The sequence below is a fragment of the Temnothorax nylanderi genome, unplaced genomic scaffold (genome assembly GCF_030848795.1).
Source record: "Temnothorax nylanderi isolate EJ_2023f unplaced genomic scaffold, tnyl_v1.0 TNYL_tig0044_pilon, whole genome shotgun sequence".
NCBI lineage: Eukaryota > Metazoa > Arthropoda > Insecta > Hymenoptera > Formicidae > Temnothorax > Temnothorax nylanderi.
In genome coordinates, this window is record NW_027249106.1 from 1,155,835 (window position 1) to 1,174,916 (window position 19,082).

The 19,082-nt window shown below is 40.4% G+C and overlaps 3 protein-coding genes and 1 long non-coding RNA gene across 24 annotated transcripts; 2 read left to right on the forward strand and 2 right to left on the reverse strand.

The window, feature by feature from the left end:
- The first annotated feature begins 107 nt into the window (after positions 1-107).
- On the forward strand, positions 108-11,425 carry Ap-1gamma (adaptor protein complex 1, gamma subunit). Of its 17 annotated transcripts, XM_071704881.1 has the most exons (17): positions 2,362-2,573; positions 2,682-2,867; positions 2,975-3,086; positions 3,455-3,516; positions 3,879-4,071; positions 4,154-4,300; positions 4,402-4,717; positions 5,387-5,404; positions 6,084-6,494; positions 6,580-6,810; positions 6,892-7,113; positions 7,311-7,438; positions 7,537-7,783; positions 7,951-8,218; positions 8,287-8,447; positions 8,537-8,629; positions 8,714-11,425. In XM_071704881.1, exons 3-17 carry the CDS (start codon positions 3,067-3,069, stop codon positions 8,813-8,815), a joined length of 2,619 nt encoding a protein of 872 aa, XP_071560982.1. In that variant the 5' UTR covers positions 2,362-2,573; positions 2,682-2,867; positions 2,975-3,066; the 3' UTR covers positions 8,816-11,425. The 17 variants fall into 17 exon arrangements, with proteins under 17 accessions (XP_071560976.1, XP_071560978.1, XP_071560977.1 ...); XM_071704880.1 differs by lacking the exons at positions 2,362-2,573; positions 2,682-2,867 and adding an exon at positions 1,535-1,675; XM_071704886.1 differs by lacking the exons at positions 2,362-2,573; positions 2,682-2,867 and adding an exon at positions 1,535-1,675 and having other exon boundaries at positions 3,888-4,071.
- LOC139771820 (uncharacterized) lies at positions 724-1,604 on the reverse strand. The gene is made up of 2 exons (XR_011717994.1): positions 908-1,604; positions 724-839 (listed from the first exon to the last, which is right to left on the reverse strand). It is a non-coding gene; the product is annotated as an uncharacterized lncRNA (long non-coding RNA).
- A 210-nt stretch (positions 11,426-11,635) lies between the features above and the next one.
- On the reverse strand, positions 11,636-13,596 carry Csn5 (COP9 signalosome subunit 5). 3 transcript variants are annotated; one of them, XM_071704905.1, is made up of 5 exons: positions 13,461-13,596; positions 12,910-13,062; positions 12,602-12,836; positions 12,338-12,532; positions 11,636-12,177 (listed from the first exon to the last, which is right to left on the reverse strand). In XM_071704905.1, the coding sequence occupies exons 2-5, from the start codon at positions 13,059-13,061 to the stop codon at positions 11,722-11,724; spliced, it is 1,038 nt and encodes a 345-aa protein (XP_071561006.1). In that variant the 5' UTR covers position 13,062; positions 13,461-13,596; the 3' UTR covers positions 11,636-11,721. The 3 variants fall into 3 exon arrangements, with proteins under 3 accessions (XP_071561006.1, XP_071561005.1, XP_071561004.1); XM_071704904.1 differs by having other exon boundaries at positions 13,377-13,524; XM_071704903.1 differs by having other exon boundaries at positions 13,357-13,517.
- Positions 13,597-13,607: 11 nt separating this feature from the next.
- On the forward strand, positions 13,608-18,790 carry LOC139771817 (tetraspanin-7). Of its 3 annotated transcripts, none has more exons than XM_071704908.1 (5): positions 13,608-13,721; positions 16,473-16,661; positions 16,735-16,899; positions 17,158-17,373; positions 17,447-18,790. In XM_071704908.1, exons 2-5 carry the CDS (start codon positions 16,488-16,490, stop codon positions 17,618-17,620), a joined length of 729 nt encoding a protein of 242 aa, XP_071561009.1. In that variant the 5' UTR covers positions 13,608-13,721; positions 16,473-16,487; the 3' UTR covers positions 17,621-18,790. The 3 variants fall into 3 exon arrangements, with proteins under 3 accessions (XP_071561009.1, XP_071561007.1, XP_071561008.1); XM_071704906.1 differs by lacking the exon at positions 13,608-13,721 and adding an exon at positions 14,450-14,738; XM_071704907.1 differs by lacking the exon at positions 13,608-13,721 and adding an exon at positions 14,451-15,166.
- The last annotated feature ends 292 nt before the right edge of the window (positions 18,791-19,082 follow it).

The window sequence follows — 19,082 nt, forward strand, 5'->3', positions numbered from 1 at the left end:
GAAAAGAAATGCGCATTAAAATCGAGCAGGGGATAGATGCAAAATGTTTAGAACTCCTTTTTAAAAATATTTCAAAGTAATGAATGCAAAATGATTTGATACTATCAGATCTCGTTAGGATCTGGATCTGTGTGAGTGTGAATGCCTGATATCAAGGTAGTCACCGAGATAAGAGATAATGCCCACACCTTGTCCCGGTACTTTATTATATTAGTGATAAAGAGCGACAGATTAGAGCGTACAAGACTGATCGTGCACCTGTACCCCGTTTGATATATAGGTTGTGATTTTTTTTTATGCACATCTTTTTGGTCGTAAGCTCCTTATTTGTTTAACATTATCGCGTAATATGTGGCCTTATTACGACGCCGAGGATTGGAGTGTCTTGCCACCGGAACTCAACAGAAGGTGATTTGTTCAATTTATGATGTGGCAGATGGGGACGTTTATCGCTTGGAAGCGTGCGTCATATAGCTATATGTTTTCAAGGATTGATATTAACCGGAGTAGCGTTTTAAGAAACATTAAGGAGGGAGGAGGAGATCGGGCTAGCGAGCTTGTAGCTTGTATTCGTGTATCACATTCAAAATGTGTTAAATGTTAAATGTGGCCGTTGAGTTGAAATTTTACTTCTCTCGTATAAGGACTGTGGGTGTGTGCAACGGTAGACGCATTTAGTGCTTAAAACTAGTTGAAAACTCGGGTATAAAAACAGCTGCACTCTGCACTATAAATTCATCATTTTTTAAATCTCAAGTCGCTTTAATTAAGATAATACTTTGCGCCATCTCCCGATTGTGATTGTGCGTCCCATGTGTGGATTCATGTGTGGGTTGTATCTGTAAAAGAGCAATGTGACCATATCATTGTCAGTCGTGCAATGACACTTGTCGTACAAGAGACTTACGGCTCCCGTCGATCCGGATAAATGCAACGAAATCGCGTTATCTTATCGTGAGAGGCGGAAGCGAAGATTCTACCGGTGGTACTATCGGTGGTAAAGTCGAGGTCTTCACGACCGCGTGAAAATTCTTTCGCTCTCGGCATCATTGATCGAACGCATGGCTCATCCTCTCGGAAGATCAAGTACTTATCAACCTTCTTCCCCGTCGGATGTCGGATCTGCCGCTCCCGCGAGTCCCGTGGCATTCGAATCTCGCGGTCGGGGCGCAGTGCTGCCACGTTCACGGCGCGTTCCCTGCCTTCAGGTGACTCTCGCGCGATTTTTCCTTCTCCGTCATCCTCGAGTCGCGTGCGGTCGCGAGGTTAGAATTCGCGGCTCGTTTCCGGGCGCGATCGCGCGTTTTCTTGGTGAAAAGTCCCTGAGACGACGTCGGGGTGACGACGTCGACGGCCATTTTTGAGTCCTCCCGTCGTCGGTCGTGGCGCACGCCTGTCGACGAGGCGACAAGAAAGAGAGAGGGAAAAAGAGAGAAAGAGAGAGAAAGAGAGCACGTCGTTAGGCGGCTCGGCGCTCGGTATCGCGACTATCGCGCGGGCGGACAGCCAGGTTGGCCGTTGGCAGTGTGTGTATGTGTGTGTGTGGTCCGTGTGGTCCGTGTGGTTGACGATCGTGTGGGTAGGGACCTCGCGCAAGCGGAGCTATATTCATGGGGTTCGCGGCCGCGGATTAGCGATCAGTCTCCGCCTTCACGGGACTCGACGGCGCCGCACGGTACGTATCCACGTAGTCGCCGTCGCGCGCCCTCCCCCCCCCCTCCGGAGTCTCCGAGTCTCGGATCGGGTATCCGGACGGGTGGACGGTACCGTCGGACGACCGGTTGGCGTTCCAGAGTACTCCTCGAGTACGCCACCGCGACGGCAGGAGCGTGAGGGCGCACGGCTCGCGCCTACTCGAGGACTCGGCGGCGACTTCACGAGCCTCTCCGAGCGCCGACTTCACGGCGGTCGGAAGTCGGAGTACTCGGAGTTCGAGCCTCGAGCTTCCCAAGGCTTCTCTGTTCCAGCCTTCGTTCCGCGTCACCGTAATGTAAACACGCAGAGCGCAGAGCGCGACCGTTCGCTCCGTTTCCGGGGCCAGGCCGCGGTAGTGCCTCCCGCGCGGCAGGCGAGGACTCCCGTACCCTTCGACGTCCGTCCCCGTCACACCGCGTGTACCCTACATACGCGACAACACGTCACGCAGGAAGTCGTTGGCCGAGTTGGCTCCCCGACGGATTCGCGACGACCATTCACGCTGAACTTCCGCGAGGGAGCTCGACGTTTGACAGCCGCGGGTTAACCCTCGGCTCTACGCGCTCGACTCCGCGGCCCCCCTCCTTTTTTTTTATGTAAGCCGGCCGTGTTTTGCAATACCTCGCGGTGGCCGAGATTCTAGCGCACGGCCGGTACGTCCTTCACGCTCCTGCCGAGCGATGTGTCGCGATATCTAATGCGTCCGCATGTTCACCGAGCTCGCAAACCGATGCCCTATTTCAGAAAGCACTTTGGAGCTATACCCCCTTGCGTTCCGCCTTCTCCGTCAAATTGCGTTCATGTTTAATAGAGTATACAATTGTGTGCTGATCACGACACAGCTGTCGGTCACTTGGACTCATGAACACTCAATTAAGGTAATCACAGAGCTCCATGTCGCCTTTCTCTTTCTAAGTGGCTACAGATTGAATAAACTTAAATCATTTTTAATAGAAAATTCTTTCTGATAGAAAATCTGATTTTAGGAATTTAGAAATTTATAAGTTTTATTTGTGGTAAATGAAGGATATTTGTGAAGGTGGTATGCAAAGTGAATTGAGCTGTAGAGTTTCTTTATGAAATAGGGCAAGCATCTATAGAAGGTTTATGAAATATGAAACCTAAGTTGTAACTCTCACTTTGCATGAGAGATCAACTCATTCCTTGATTATGTACGTTACTTTGATGCTCAGGTTTGACATAATCTATTAATATTGTGTATTAATAGATACAAACGATACTAACATGCTCTATATTATTGTCGTCCTGTGTCCACTAGGAAGATAGCAGAGTTCGTGTTTTGTACTCGTCTACGTCTTGGTTTTCGTTGTGCAGTTTGTGGCATAGGTTCAGAGCTCAAGTCAAGAAACGATGAATGCCTCAGAACATGGGTAATGCATACAGTCTCCCTCGTATATGTGTACTTTCAATAATTTTCAACTCGCACGGGCAGGAATGAGACAGTGAGAGAAAAATCGTTCGTATTATCTTCGTCTTAGACATTGTCATAAGTGTTTAATAATCTGCAACAGAATTTGTTAGTTTATCATCTTTATATTGATTATGATATATCTATCTTTTAATATGGATGTGACTTACTGCGGAGATGCAGCTTTTATTCTTACATTTTATACTGCAAGATATGAAATTGGTTGCAGTAAAATTATGCGATATAATACAAGTGTCATTGCACGATAAGTAGATTCGACAGGTAGGAGTGCTAATGTTCATAAAGCAGCATGGGTGTGTACTTTTTCAGGTTTAACCCAGCCTTTAACATGGCCTCCATAAAGCAGGCTTTCAATGAGGCTGTGGAAAGAGGTAGGTGTATCGTTTAATTGACTCGCAATGGCTGTAAATAGCTAATCATTGGAACATCTGATTCTGCTTGTTTGTTATCTTCTATAGATTCTTTTCTCACACGTTGAAAATTAATTGAATTGTTTTAAAAATACCAAATAAAAATTTTTGTCTTTATATCTTAACGTATATATTTATAAACAATGAAATTAATTTATAAGTAACAGGATTTACTTCGCCCATGTCATTCTCAAAAATTTACGAGTTACATTTTTTCACATCGTTGTGATAATTTATTAATATACAAAGTTATTTGCAAGCGGAATCAGCAGTTACCAAAGATAGTGTAAATTTATACTGATAACTTTTTCACACTTTGAAAGTCTCGACAGTTAGGATGCCTGTGCCGACGCGGTTGAGGGATCTGATTAGACAAATACGGGCTGCACGAACGGCAGCGGAAGAGAGGACGGTCGTGAATAAGGAATGCGCGTATATTCGCTCGACCTTTAGGGAAGAAGACAGCGTATGGAGATGTCGCAATATCGCCAAGTTACTGTACATTCATATGTTGGGGTGTGTATCAAAGCATTAATTACCGCGATTTGATATTATCGGGAGGATAAGTTACTAAGAAGACACGTTAATGACGTTCCAGGTATCCAGCGCATTTTGGTCAATTGGAATGTTTGAAACTCATCGCTTCGCCCAAATTTACCGATAAACGAATCGGTTATTTGGGAGCCATGCTGTTGCTGGACGAGCGGCAAGATGTACATCTCCTGATCACGAATTGTCTAAAAAAGTAATGACCGTTCTATATCGAATGCCAATATTCTACATTTTTGAAAAAGAATCTTCCTCTTCAAAAGAGTCAACGTCTTCCTCTTGTTTTTGTTCGCACAGTGACTTGAACAGTTCTACACAGTTCGTCATTGGTCTGGCGTTGTGTACCCTTGGTGCAATTGCGTCGCCGGAAATGGCAAGGGATTTGGCGTCCGAGGTGGAGAGATTGATGAAGTCGCCGAACGCGTACATCCGAAAGAAAGCGGCGCTCTGCGCCTTTCGGATCATCAGACGCGTGCCGGAACTGATGGAGATGTTTCTGCCGGCTACCCGCAGCCTGATCACCGAGAAGAATCATGGAGTTCTCATTACCGGCGTTACCCTCATCACGGAGATGTGCGAGAACAGCGTCGACACGCTGAATCACTTCAAAAAGGTATTTTCAAGAGATATTTGTTCGATACGGCGTACATTAGTTCTGGAACAGGTTTATGTAGGACGCGGTTTGGTGCTGTAAATCTACCCGTCCGAGTCGTAGTATTGCATTACATAACCGATCGATCTATCTAGTATGGCCGATATCAAGTTAGATAGTAGTAGAGAAACCCGCTAAAAGGAGTATCTAGTGTATAGTGGAATTATTCATTAGGAATTGAAACTTATGTTTGCTAGGTAATTATGGTCCGTTAGCAATAGTAACGGAAAAGAATGCAGTCTTAATCTCTATACGAGGATAGATACGAAATAGTCAACCGAAAGAATATTTTATTGATGTTACGCAATAAACGTATACACCATAGATTGTTCTTTACGAGTCTATAAATATCATGAGGAAAAGAGTGTTTTCCTGCGCTTTATGTTAATACAATATCAAAATTTCAAACACGATCTTTCATTTACATTTGTAATACATACTTGCTTTAAATAGATTCTAAACAGCTTCGTTGATATAAATATGTGCGAGTTTCTCTTCTATCTTTCTTTAAAAAAATAATAATAATAAGACAATCGTTCAATATCTTTCGTGAAGTTTAACACAAGGTTAATGCCTTCAAATTTATCACGTGAACATACGTAATATAAGCGTTGGTTTTGTCTTTCTTAGGAATGCGGCCATCGTGAGGTAATATGCATATAAAGATTCTTCTGTATCTTTGCATGTATGTTTATTACTCACAGACTTCATTCTTTTCTTTTACTTTGCCCGAAATAGACGTTGAAACTGTCAAAATGTAAAATCAACATCGTCTGCTTTGCTATGCTATTTTTTAATAATTAAAAGTATCGAACCATCTATATTCTTTTACAAACAAAAATCTTTTATATACAAGTACATGAATCTTTTATCGGTGGAAAAAAGTAGTTATATATGTAGAAAAATATTACTAATAGTAATAGTTATATAATACCTGTAATTGGCATGATGACATTCTTCATTATAATTGCATGTTTATCGTAGCTCGTTTATAAAAAGTTAATTTTTTTATCGTATGTTTAATTAAATAGTCTGTAGCAATAATTACAAGACAAATAGCCTGTATAATATTGATAATTAATGATATAATTCGCATCCGAGATAATTACTTTTAAATAGCTAAAAACTCGGACTCTTTGGATATTATTTTAAAGCGATAGATAGTGCTTATTTGTATTTTGTTATGTTACATGAAAATGTATGTTACCCTGCAATGTCTTGTTCTATCAATCTTGTTTCCTGTAATCAATGTTAATAATTGAGTTAAATTGAAAGTTTACGATAAATCTTTGAAATTAAACGGAGATAAATATAGATCTCATTGCAGATCGTGCCAAACCTCGTAAGAATCTTGAAGAACCTGATCTTAGCTGGATACTCGCCCGAGCATGATGTATCCGGAGTATCGGATCCGTTTCTTCAGGTGAAGATACTGCGTCTCCTACGTATTCTGGGACGCAATGACGTCGATACGTCCGAAGCCATGAACGACATTCTTGCTCAAGTCGCCACTAACACGGAAACCACCAAAAACGTCGGTAACACGATACTCTACGAGACGGTTCTATCGATCATGGACATCAAGTCGGAGAGCGGGCTTCGAGTCCTAGCGGTCAACATACTGGGCAGATTTTTATTGAATAACGACAAGAATATCAGATACGTGGCCTTGAACACGTTATTGAAGACGGTTTACATGGACACGAGCGCGGTGCAGAGGCATCGATCGACAATTCTAGTAAAATATTCACTTATAGATTTTCTTTTTTGAGCACGAAGATAAAGTTATTCATTGCGATTAATATTCTCTCGGCGTATTTCAGGAATGCCTGAAGGACCCAGACGTATCGATCAGAAGACGCGCGATGGAGCTGAGTTTCGCGCTCGTGAATACCAACAACATCAGAAACATGATGAAGGAGTTACTCCTGTTCCTGGAACGTGCCGATCCAGAATTCAAGGCTCAATGCAGCAGCAATATTGTGATGTCTGCGGAGAGATTCGCTCCGAATAAACGCTGGCACCTCGAAACGCTCTTCAAAGTGCTTGTCGCGGTATGTATTTTTACGAGAACATAATACGAGATACATGAATGCGAGAGAGTTACCGATATTCAATTTTTTTTTTAATTTTAGGCTGGTAATTACGTGCGAGACGACGTGGTAGCATGCACGATTCAATTAATTTCGGAGACGCAGTTACAGCAGGGCTATGCTGTTGGCGCGTTGTGGCGTGCGTTAGAAAAGGACACATCCGACAAGCAGCCCTTGGCACAAGTTGCCACGTGGTGCATCGGCGAGTATGGCGATCTGTTATTGTACGGTCCACCGTCGGAAGAAGCCGAGACTCCAGTCAATGTAAGTTCAACTGTAGCAACAGTATTACTTCTTAACTTACATAACTTACATAAAAAGACTCGAATATTGCTAATGAAACGTTTGAACAACTTTTTTTCTGTGTTAATCATGTCTTAAAGGCCATTTGTCATACTTTTTCTAGATATATATGTATATATACGATAGTAATTTAAAAATTTCTCAAATTTTGTTATCAGTTGACAGAAGACGAAGTTATCGACGTGTATCAGAGGTTACTTTGGAGTCCGCAGAACACTGTTGTTACGAAACAGTATACCTTATTGTCTCTCACCAAATTGAGCACGAGGTTCCAGAAAGGTCACGAGTTAGTATCGCTTTAATCATCCATGGTTATCCTTATAATATCTAAAGCAAAAGAGATTCTTATCGCATATAATGTTTACGTAATATTCTGTATTACAGGAAAATTCGTCAGATCATAGATACGTTTGGTAGCAACTTGCATATCGAATTACAGCAGAGAGGTATCGAATTCTCGCAGTTGTTCCGAAAGTACGATCACCTGCGGCCTGCGCTGCTCGAGAGAATGCCGCCGATGGAAACTGCGCGACCGCAGGCCAATGGTATCATAGGCCTGGTGAACGGCGAGCCAGAACCGGAAGACGAGAAGTCTACGATTCTGGAATCAGCCACGACTACATCCGATTCAGTAAGCGCGTACTACTTAACATATCTTTTCATTCAAATTATAAACATGTAAATTAAGAATAATATACAAGATTTCTAATGACATTGAAACATGAATTTTGCAGTGTGCTAACTTGAAGAAAGAGCTCTATCAGTATCTCACATTCTTCTTTTTTTGCAATTTTACAGAGTGCACTTTTAGATTTACTTGGAACTACGGATGTAGGAGTGACGATGCCGGCGGCGACGACCAACAAAAATTCCTCGCCGAGTTCGACCACGGCGCATAACAATGACCTGTTGGATTTGCTCGGAAGTTTAGATTTGAATACGCCTACGCCTGTCGCTCCCACGCTACCACTTCAACCGCAGACACCAACCACACCGATGTTCAGTCCCACGAACAACAGTAACTTCTTAGTAGATGGATTGCTCAATACTCCGTCGGTGCAAAATGGTTCGTCATAAGATCTAAAAGAATATCACGGATTGATTAGCATATGTAAATCATGATCATTGTTACAGAACTACCGAACATGGTGGTCTTGGACAAATCAGGGCTCAAAATAACGTTTAAATTGGAAAGACCGCCCGATATTCCCGATCTGTTAGTCATAAATATGTTGGCTCAAAACTCCGGAAGCACCATTTTAACCGATTTCCTGTTTCAAGCAGCAGTTCCTAGGGTTAGACACATACGCATTTACAATTACATTTACGATTACTTGTTGTATATCACAAACTAATGTATTTGTCGTATATTTCCCGCTTACAGACATTCCAACTACAAATGTTATCGCCGTCGAGTACTGTCATTCCGCCGTCTGGTCAAGTAACTCAAGTGTTGAGAGTGACAAATATGAATAGAGTTAGTTTTCAATATGTTATTTCTATACAGAATAGTCGTTTGAGCTTTTTGCCTTTAATCGACGATCTCTCTTTTGTTCCTTAGACATCGTTAAGGATGAGACTGCGTATATCATATACGGGCCCGACTGGACCAGTTCTGGAACAGACGGAAGTCAATAACTTTCCCGTTTCGACATCGCAGTGACAAGATGTAATATAAAATACATTTGTACATATGCCTGCCTAAAGATAATTGATCGAATTTTGAAAGGGATTGGGAAAAAGATGAAGTGCAATTTCGTCTCTCCGTCAAGAACAGTGAAATATACAACTTGGCAAATGGATATATTTAACACACACACACAGACGTTTGTATTAATTAAGCAATCTTTGTATGCGCGACACCGACAAGGCATGACCTAAACTTTATAAGAGAGACTTTGGGTATGTCAAAAAGTATGATAATTTAATTTCGCGTGCGATTTGTTCAGTATATTCTGAAAACTCACTCGCAATGAAAAGTGAGGTATTAATTCTCTTCCGCGCGTATATAAAGGCTGTCGCGAGTAATGTGATGTTAACGTCGCGGTCTTTCAAAAATTACGTTTTGTATCACTGTTGTCTATCGTTCTCGTAATGTGCCGCACGTGTGTGGATAAAAAAGGAAGAGAGAAGGAAAGAGATGTAAATATTTTTTCTAACCGAAACACGCGGAGGAAGTTAGAGAGATGTCGTACTCCGATCGGTTGCATTCCCGCTGTTTTACGGCTACTAATTTAGCGCGTAATTTCTCCTCACGTAGGCTAAATGAGATAGAAAACGAAGAGATATAGGGAAAGACGAGTGTAAGACAACAGAAACACATCAGACACATCACACGCCACTCGAGAACAATAGAACGTGAGAAAGCCTGGAAGGATTCGAAGGGAGATTCCGTCACCGAAAGTGCTCTGTCGCTGCCCTAAAAAGTTATCTATGAGAAGGCGCTTAACTCTCGCTGTAACAAAAAAAAAATACGATCTTTTCTACCGCTGTATTTGTAAGATATCGCGGACGACTCGCGAATGATCGTCTTGTAAATATTAGATAATCACAGTGACGTATAGAGGCAAGGAAATCCTTACGCGATAGGAGAAATAGAAAAAAAAGGACACGCGAGATGGGACTCTTTATATGTGTATATGATAGAACTGTTGATTCAATAACGCGAATACGATAATATCCACGTTTCCGTCTTCGAGAGAGAGTGTGAAAAAAAAATCATTTTTTTGGGGGAGGATGTACACACAGACACAACACATACCCATACACACACAACGCCTACGGTGCATGAGTGTGTTACGTGCGTAGCGCGAGTACACAATTTCGAATTCGTATTCAGAGTATACAGAGTAACATTGGAGGGCTGAATTCTGATTGTCATGTTATATCTGTCGCGCGTATGTATGCATGTTGAACCTTGCATCTGATTGTGCGAGAAGTTTATTATTACGAGAAGTATCGGGGTTCTGTTAGTGGTCCAATTAAACACCTCTTCGTCGCGTCCGAATGATATTAATTCGTGCGAGACGTCAATGGTATTTCGCTATACTGTATAATTTTATCAAATTGATTTTAACGCGAGAATTACGATGTAAAGCAGAGTCGGTAACTCCGGTATCATGCGGCTACGAAATTGCTCTACAAAGTGGAAGTGTGAAATTGTTTAAGTTCGATTTCATATCCGCTTACAGTGCCAGACTATAGAGTCAAGCTCAACAGGGTCTTCTTTCCCCGCTAATTTTTCCAAAAGCCCGTTCCCTTGGTCATCTAGTTCTACTTTTCGTTCATTTTTACGAAAGTCACAACATAAAGAAGGCTAATCGTATGTATACGTCGACAATAGCTTACCTTTAAAGTTGCAGTAAACACTAACATAAAATTAACAGCAAAGTAACGATGTTTTTACTACCTAATTTTGAAATTTTAATTTTACTATTTGCTATTCAATTTGAATTACTTACAGTCTCAGAGATATCACTTGTGTGTATATATATTATATATGTCGAATAGTAAAGAGAGAAAGAGAAATGTACGGAAAAAACTCGCTCACTTAACATAATGTTCGTACGATTTTATACTTACTTTGTCGAATTTTCACATCTGTCGATGACGAGCGACAAATGTAAGCCCTATAATAGGTATACAAGTTAGGAAGAAATACGCTGAGAGCAATAGAATGTTGGCAAAACCATGTTTTTAGACATCTATTTTCTCTCTAGGCTTTTCTATGAATTAAGTTATAAAATATGCTGTTGTACTTAATTATTTAATTCGCTCCGACGAAACATCATAGTGTGATGCGAAATAGGTGTAGATGTATGTACATACCATAAGGATTCATCTCTCAAGAGCGCCGTTCTTTCAATCATTACGTTTTCTCCTCTGATTTCTAACGGGATATCTTATGTATAACTTTCTCGATTAGGTTTACAATTGATTGAGTATATAACTGTATGCATTTTAGCTCCGTCCCTTATATGTTGTGCGAGATACGAGGGCGCGCGCGCGCGCGCGAGGTATAGGAATATATAAAATAGAACAGGTGGGTGTGCGTTTCTCTGAGTGGCCTTGTCCTTAAAGTCTGTGACACAGCACGTCAGCCCTTCAATGGGGGTATTGCTCTGCCTACTTGTTCTGAATATTACATATTAGTTTTATAAACATACCTATAAATATATAAATACATACATGAGGATATTGATCAATGATAAAAATGCTGTATATATACTTTCTAGCGAATCAAGGTGTGAAAATAAAATGTATTTTTATTCCACTACGTTTTTAAAAACCGCCATTCGTGTACTTGAAGCGTCTTCATGAAGTCGTAAAGAAACTATCGAACGCTGATATTTCATTCTGTCGATTGTAACAATTGATACTGATAATTTTAATCCTTGATCTTGCACAAGTTTCTCGAGCGAAAATGGTTTCCGAGTCAAGAAATTCTGATCGCGTATGTTGCAAAGTAATCGTTCCAAAGATCTTGACTTTAAACGAGAGGATACATATCTTTATTACAAATACACATTTTAAGCAGACTTATTATCACACATATTATGCTGAATTTTATTATTTTTGCTGAGGATCACAAGATGCGTTACTGCCGACATGATTGAACAAACGGTCCTTGATAATTTGCGCCATTAAACCGTGAATAACTTCGATAGTGGTTTTACAACTGTCCCTGGTCGCCTTTATGAGTTTTTCCACTGTACTGCGATCATGAGGATCCGTGCCGCCCAAGACGAATCCTCTACCCAAAGCCGATTCCGAGTGTTCCAATTTATCCGACAAGTCGAATATTTGGCCAGTGGTGTAGTCCGCGTTCGTTAATAGGCTAGAAGAGCTCAACGTGTTCACCCAGTATTTATTCCATAATGAGTCGAGCAGCCGTCTATCCAATGCGGATTTGAAGTAGGACACCTCCAGGGAATAATATTGTTTGCAATGAACACCAAAGTCTTCGATCTTGTTTAGTGGTATCGTCTGATATTCTGACGGCTCTTCATTAGCAGGTTTATATCCCTGAAAACAACATACAATTGAAATGATTTACAATGATTTCTCAGGATAGAGAACATGAAGTTAGTATCGTTGAGTAACTTTGAAACTGAAGTAAACATGTATCTTTGATCCTTTTTCTCTAGAATAATGGACTGATTTCAAGACATTGCCTGAGATGTACCTTGGGATAAGTTCTGAATGCACCAAGACAAACTTTGCCAGCAGAAATGGTTCTCACAGGATCGATGACGATCGCAACAAATGGCTCTTGGAAATTTTGATTGAGCATCTGAGTGGATACGTCAATACCGGACAACCAGCAACCGTATCCAGGATGACTATGATACCATCCAATTGCATTCTCTAGCCTACCGACCTAAAGAATAAATTATTACAAGATTATCATATATTTACAAAATTTTTATTACAAAATATGTATATGTACTTGTTTAGCCGCTTCTATATACGCTGTCATATATTCGTAAGCTTGAGCTTGAGCGTTTACTCTAGTTTCAGTTCCTTCGACTGGCAAAGCAAAGGAATCCATCACGATCATTGTGTTCGCTGCTACTTTACCAAGCAGGAGACCCATTACCTCCAATGTTCCACCAGATCGTGCATGCATAACCATTTTTAACAGAGCTAAGGCAGATATTTTTATGTCCTTGAAGAAATGGGGGCTACAAATAAAAGAAAATGCCCGATTAGTTAACGCTTTTGGTTCTCGCGTGTATAGATTAATATTATCCTTACTCTTTCTCCCATGGTTTGGCAGTTAATATATCCTGTTGCTCCTTTCTGTCATATCTGTAAATCTCATCCATGGTGCTGATGGTTTCGATGCAGTTTGAGAGCTCCCATGTCTTCTGGGCGATACTACTCTGGTCAGAGGATGGGCCGGCCATTCTGTCAAGAGAGAATAACATTAAGATTAATTAGAAGAAAAATAAACAGCGATAATAAGAGAGTTCTGTAGCCTGCATTCCATATACTTAGCGCGACAAGTGTGATCCGTATAAATTATATCAAGACTAAATGACTTTAAAGATGTATATAAGAATTCGTGATATTTAGTTCGTTAAAATTAATAAGCTACTAATGTCATAGTCAGTACGGTTCCCCGGTAAACATGTCTTTTTTCATGCCCGTGAGGTTAAGCGCATAGAAGAACATCCAATATTTAACCAGCGGTGAGATTACCGTAGAATAAATGTACTAACTGGACGCTGATTAATTGTACTTCTTGATCTCAACTATGATCCGCCGATTACTTAGGCATAATATAGACAAATAATGATTATTACTCCGTTACTTTGTCCCAAACCAGTCTCTCTCACCCATATAAATACACACAGTGACACAAACAATACGTCGATATCTCGATGTATCAACGATACGATGTACGAAGTATCGATACTGCTTCTGCGACGATTGGCGAGTGTTGGCGACGATGACGATCCGTCGCACAGACACAGTGTACGGTTTGTTTCTAATTTTATATCTGCTATAATAAAAGCATTGCAGAGTACATACAGCGAAGGATCATTCGAAAATTCGCTCGAAAGGTCAGAAGTTAAACTCTTAGGCCCAGTTTCACAAGTGTCGGTTAACTTTTAATCTTCTCACTCTTCGTCTCCTTCTAACGTCCCCCTTAGAAAGAGACGAAGAGTGAGTTAATCTAAGATTAAAAGTTAACCGACACTTGTGAAACTGGGCCTTATTCCACAAGAGAAAATTACGAATGCGGTTCAATCGACGACAGAGTCTATAATGTATAGTATATAACTATAAATCTCCTTTTTGGATTCATCCTGCTGTTTTCGAGAATTATTTTCAGTTACAAGACAAACTCGATGCAAGTGTCACTCATAAATTCCAATAAGCAAGATATGTTATGTTATAATAAATTACGTGTTATAAAATATGTGCATTACAAAATATCAGCATTAAAGTAAACATCGAAAAGTAAAACATTCAATTAGTAGGTAAAGAAATAAATAAAAATGCCTATAATAATCTAGATGCGTAATAATCGTCTGCGAGAAACGTAAACTAATCTTACAATTAGACCTAAACTATAAAAGTGTCCATTTGAGAGTAACTTTCAAAAGCAAAAAGAGTAAAAAAGAAAATTTCCGCATTCTACAAGGTATTCCCGCGATACATCTGTTTACAGGTAATCTCGATGGTAATATTTCTTCCAAATAGCTATCGATGTCCTTACGATAACATTCGACAACAGGGACGCGATGGCTATAGCTCAACCTTCCCGCTTTTCCGGAAACAACCGGACGTAACTGCTTCCGGAAAAGCACGGCCGGTCGATTGGCCGCGCACCGCGCACGGCGCTTCTTAGCGCGCGCAGCACGCGGTGCCGTCGCGCGTGTGAACAAGGGCCCATTTAGCGTCCGGTCACCGTGGCGACGACGACGAGCACGCAAGTGCGACACCGAACGAGCCAGCGTGCGCGACGATCCAAACCAAATAGTACTGCGCTATTTATAAAAGCGGGTGCACGCACGATGGGACATGCGTTCGTCTGTTTCCGCTACTGCCTCGTCGCCGGTGTGATCCTCCTTGGCGTAAGTTCGTCACCGCGATCGAGAATCGTTATGCGGAATCGTTCTCTTCTTTGTCCCGTGATCGAGACGAGTCTGCAACGTTTGTGAAGGACGAAAATTCGCGAAGCGAACCGGCCTGCCGATTGCAAGCGACGAACTTCGTCGTCGCCAGCTGTCGTTGCACGGATTGCACCGCGCCTCCGTCTCTGATCGAGATCCAGTCGGCGTGCTATTATTGTGATCAATCGCGCAGCAGGGCGCAGCTGTTTGCCGTTCGCAGATCGCGCGTGCGATGGTGGAGTTGGTGGGGTTCTGGGTTCCGGGGCTTCGTTCGAGGGAGCGGCGCCAATCCGTCTCGCAATTTTCGTGCGATGCCGGTGGTGTAGTGATGCCGGAGCCGGAGAGGTGTGCGTATACGTGCATGCCTCTGTGATCGGGCAAAATGAAACGTGATTATTTAGATGAATTAAAGAGAATTCGTTATTAGAGAGGATTCAGAGAATTGAAATTGTTATACGGGATTATCACGAGGGCGAGACATTTATTTCAAAAGCATAGACGCAATTTCTGCTGTGTACAGTGATATTATATTCAGTACACATTGTCTATATATTGATAACTCGTTGAATTAAATAAACATTTAAATTTTTACGCGCGAAACTGGCAGTTGTATTTCGCTTTCGAAATAAATGACTTTCTAAAAAATTAATGGTTATCGGAGTTGCTATTAAAATTTGGATTAAAGTTATTAAAGATTATATAATTGATTTATAGTTGCCATTAAATTCGTTGAAAGATAGATATCAGTAATTTTCCTTTTTATGCGCGTGATATTACCTCAAATTATAATTTTCCTAACGCTCTCAGAATTCTCTTCTTCAAAATATATTGAATCGATTTCGATACGTTCGTCGTTTTTCAGATATCTATATAAAAGGAGCAAACGCGTGTTGAAACGTACGATGGTATTTTACAGTTGATATCTATGCACTGATTAATGAAAGGCAACGAGAGTTGAAGGAGAACGTACTTGTAATTGCGAAGCGACCTTAATTAACACTTTATTCCGTCACAATTGTAAAAATATCACTGATACAATGCGTCGAATGTCGATTTTGTGGTGATATGATTGGTTTCTTCTCTTCTAAATATTTTAATTTACGTCGCACACACATTTAGATATTACGTCGACTCTAATCATATTACTGAAAGTTGTTTATCTGAAATATATGTTCCAAGATTAAAATCTATATATTTTACGATAAGATAAATCTCTTGCTCAAACTGAAAGGTAAAAAAATCATCAATTTTTCTCTCAGTTCAACTATCGTTGTGATGGTAGTGCGATAAGCCGTAATGCAAAGTTTGTTTTAAACGAACTATACACAAGCGCCTCGCCCATTTATAGATAAGATTTCGTCTTCTCTTTTTCTTTCTCTTATCAATGATATCTGATAACATAACTGATCCGCATTATTGTCACCGCGATTTGCGTACTGATTTCGAAGAGGAGAGCGATGCGGGCGATTTTGAGAAATCGATTTTTATCTCGATGTCTATTTCTGTACAGAATTATGATGTGATCAACAAGCGTTTCAAAACATTTCTGCAAGTAGTTATAATCGTAGTAAAATTTGCTGCGATATTTATTGCAGCAAAAAACAATCGTTAATTAGAATTTGTAATGACATACTCTAATAACGAGATGAAAATTACCTGTCGAAAGTATATGAAAAAGTCTTCTTTCCTCCGCAGATTTCCGGCGCGGTCATGAGCGTGTTCGCCGGTTATTTCATTTATCAGCTGCACGAATACGCGCCGCTCACACCTGACCATGTGTGCGGGTCATCTGCCACTTTGCTGGCGATGGGCGTTATCACATGCGGGATCGGCTGGTTCGCTTGGCAATTTCTGGATTTTTCCAACAAAGGCCAAGTAATCATTGTAAGTTTATTTCTTGAATTTTTCGGAGAAGAATTAGGAAATTTGTAGCTAATATGAATTGTTCGTTACTCAGTTTGCCGTTGTACTGGCGATCATCGTGCTGATCGAAACCAGTGTCGGGATTTGGGCCTTGGTGCGACACGAACAAATAGGCACCCTGTCGTCCACGCGACACGACGAGGTCTTTGCTCTCGCGGTCACGGATGAGAAGTCCATCTGGGACCACATGCAGTCCACGGTAAAAATCACATTCTCTCTTTCTTTCTTTTGCATATTCGAACACGGCGATTTTATTTTGTTGCTGATACGATATTTGCTAGTTAATCTCGTTTCGTGATAGGCGGCTGCATTCCTATACGAACGTTAAAAGAAATTTAGATGAATGCGATAACATAAAATTTAATTATATTTGTAATAAAATAAGATATAAGTAAAAAATGAAACGTGAGCAAAATTTAAATCGAGTTAACTTTGATTCAATTAAATTTAATTTTAGTTACAATGCTGCGGAATAGACGGGCCTTCTGATTATCGTAGCGTAGACGCGATTCCTTGGTCCTGCTGTAACAAGACGAATCTGGAGAACGACAACAACACCGGGGGTGTTTGCACTAGTATCAATAAACGTGGGTGTCAGCACGTGGTGTTAAATCGGACGAGATCGATCCTCCTTCGTGTTTTTCTGCTCGCGTTGTGCTCCGTACTGTTGCAGGTGCGTGTTCTCGCTCGTTGGAGTTCACGGATCGATCAATTAATTGACCGGTGTTCGCGCCAATTGGTTTCAGATTTCCTTCATAGCGTGCACGACTTGTTACGTCAGAATCTACAAAGACAGGATGGAAAGGAGGGCATCGAAGATGACTACGCGTACGTCCCTGCAAGATAGCATGGAAGCGGAGACTAAGAACAACCTTCTGACACGTCAATCGAGATATTTACACAATTCTGGCGATCCCTAGCCAATGCTGCATACTGCGAAGGACAGAGATGTGCGTCACTTAAGGACGTTGCATCATTGTGATATGCGAAATACATTTCGCGTGGTGACAATATCAACGGTGTACAGATACACTAGTGATACTGATATTGTTCCCGTTATACAGGGTATTCCAGACCGATCGAGAAATACTTCAGCGACGGATTCTTCGACAAATATTTCTATTGACTTTCCTTCATATTCTGGAAACTGCAGCTTGCCAACTTTCAACATTGAATTGCTTGGCAAATAAATCTCAATTAATATTTTGGATAAAATTGATTAAAAAGAAAATTTTGTGTGCATTTACAATGAGATAATAATTTCTTAAAAAGATCTTATTGTCTTTTCTTTTTTTCAATTAGATTTAAGGAAAATGAGAAATTTCCAAATTAATTAAAAAAGATCTATCGCTAAAGTATTTTCCAATCTCGCTTGCCCTGTATAAAGAAAAAAAACGACAATATTCTGAGAGATGCCTGAACAGTTTGCTATTCTTACTGCCATTTCACGAGTAAAGAGGTGATTCTTACTAGGACAACATTTCTGTCTTAATGCAGTTTTTTTTATTTATGTTCCTAGCAACGTCGAAAATTAGAGTTTCAAGAAATATCGCTTTGTTATCTTAGCAAACAATATCAAAGTCTGTGTTTATATTCTTGAGGCTTTTTAGTTTATTTAGTTTGTACTTAACATATCTTTTAATGCAGTAGTAATTAAATAAGCAATCAAGTGCACTGTGCAATGTTTCGATCACTCAATGACACGACTAACAAAAGTAGAATAATATAGACCCCCGGGTATGAATGTATCATTCTCATATCTCGCATTATCCAGAAACACTTGGACTCCAGATTTAAATAGCGGAACGTAATCGCACAAATAAGGGACAAAAATAACAATCGTTGAACACACTTTTTTCTATTATTTTTGTTTACACATCTTACCTTTTAATTTATGTCGATATTTTTCGTTGATTCTCTGTTTGAACTTCTTTCGTTGCTCGCAATATAACATATGCGAGTCTTTTGTAATTTTCTAAAAATTACGAGCTCGATACTGAAAATGAAAACTATTTTGTATAAGAAGCGTGATAATGTATGCGATTTTTGTGGAAACAATCTTTTTATGAAAGAAACGTACGTTTAAATAATTCTATTGTTGTCTGACATAGCCCACCTTTTCCTCTTTCACATGTGAATTATATTCACATATGAAAAAGCTGATAAAAATTAGAACATATTAGTGAATATACTTATATTTCTCAGGACATCCATTATTCGCAAAAATAATTTTTAATATATCTAAACTTGCATATTTTATTTAAAGTAAATGTCTCGCGCTTCTCGTTCCATCGCCCAGGCGAGACGGACAGAACTCTAAACACATATCTCTGAAGTGACATCATGCACCGTGTCATTCAGATGACTGATTTTCGATCGCGT

Bases quoted from the DNA above. Each gene is read 5' to 3' on its own strand.
- Csn5 (XM_071704905.1), bottom strand. From the start codon at position 13,061: ATGGCCGGCCCATCCTCTGACCAGAGTAGTATCGCCCAGAAGACATGG. The intron at 12,837-12,909 runs GTAAGGATAATA...TTTTATTTGTAG, and splicing joins GCCAAACCATGGGAGAAAGA to CCCCCATTTCTTCAAGGACA. The intron at 12,178-12,337 runs GTACATCTCAGG...TGTTGTTTTCAG, and splicing joins CATTCAGAACTTATCCCAAG to GGATATAAACCTGCTAATGA.
- LOC139771817 (XM_071704906.1), top strand. From the start codon at position 14,679: ATGGGACATGCGTTCGTCTGTTTCCGCTACTGCCTCGTCGCCGGTGTG. The intron at 14,739-16,472 runs GTAAGTTCGTCA...TTTCCTCCGCAG, and splicing joins CCGGTGTGATCCTCCTTGGC to ATTTCCGGCGCGGTCATGAG. The intron at 16,900-17,157 runs GTAAAAATCACA...ATTTAATTTTAG, and splicing joins GGGACCACATGCAGTCCACG to TTACAATGCTGCGGAATAGA.
- Ap-1gamma (XM_071704875.1), top strand. From the start codon at position 350: ATGTGGCCTTATTACGACGCCGAGGATTGGAGTGTCTTGCCACCGGAA. The intron at 409-3,454 runs GTGATTTGTTCA...GTACTTTTTCAG, and splicing joins CCACCGGAACTCAACAGAAG to GTTTAACCCAGCCTTTAACA. The intron at 8,219-8,286 runs GTTCGTCATAAG...TCATTGTTACAG, and splicing joins TACTCCGTCGGTGCAAAATG to AACTACCGAACATGGTGGTC.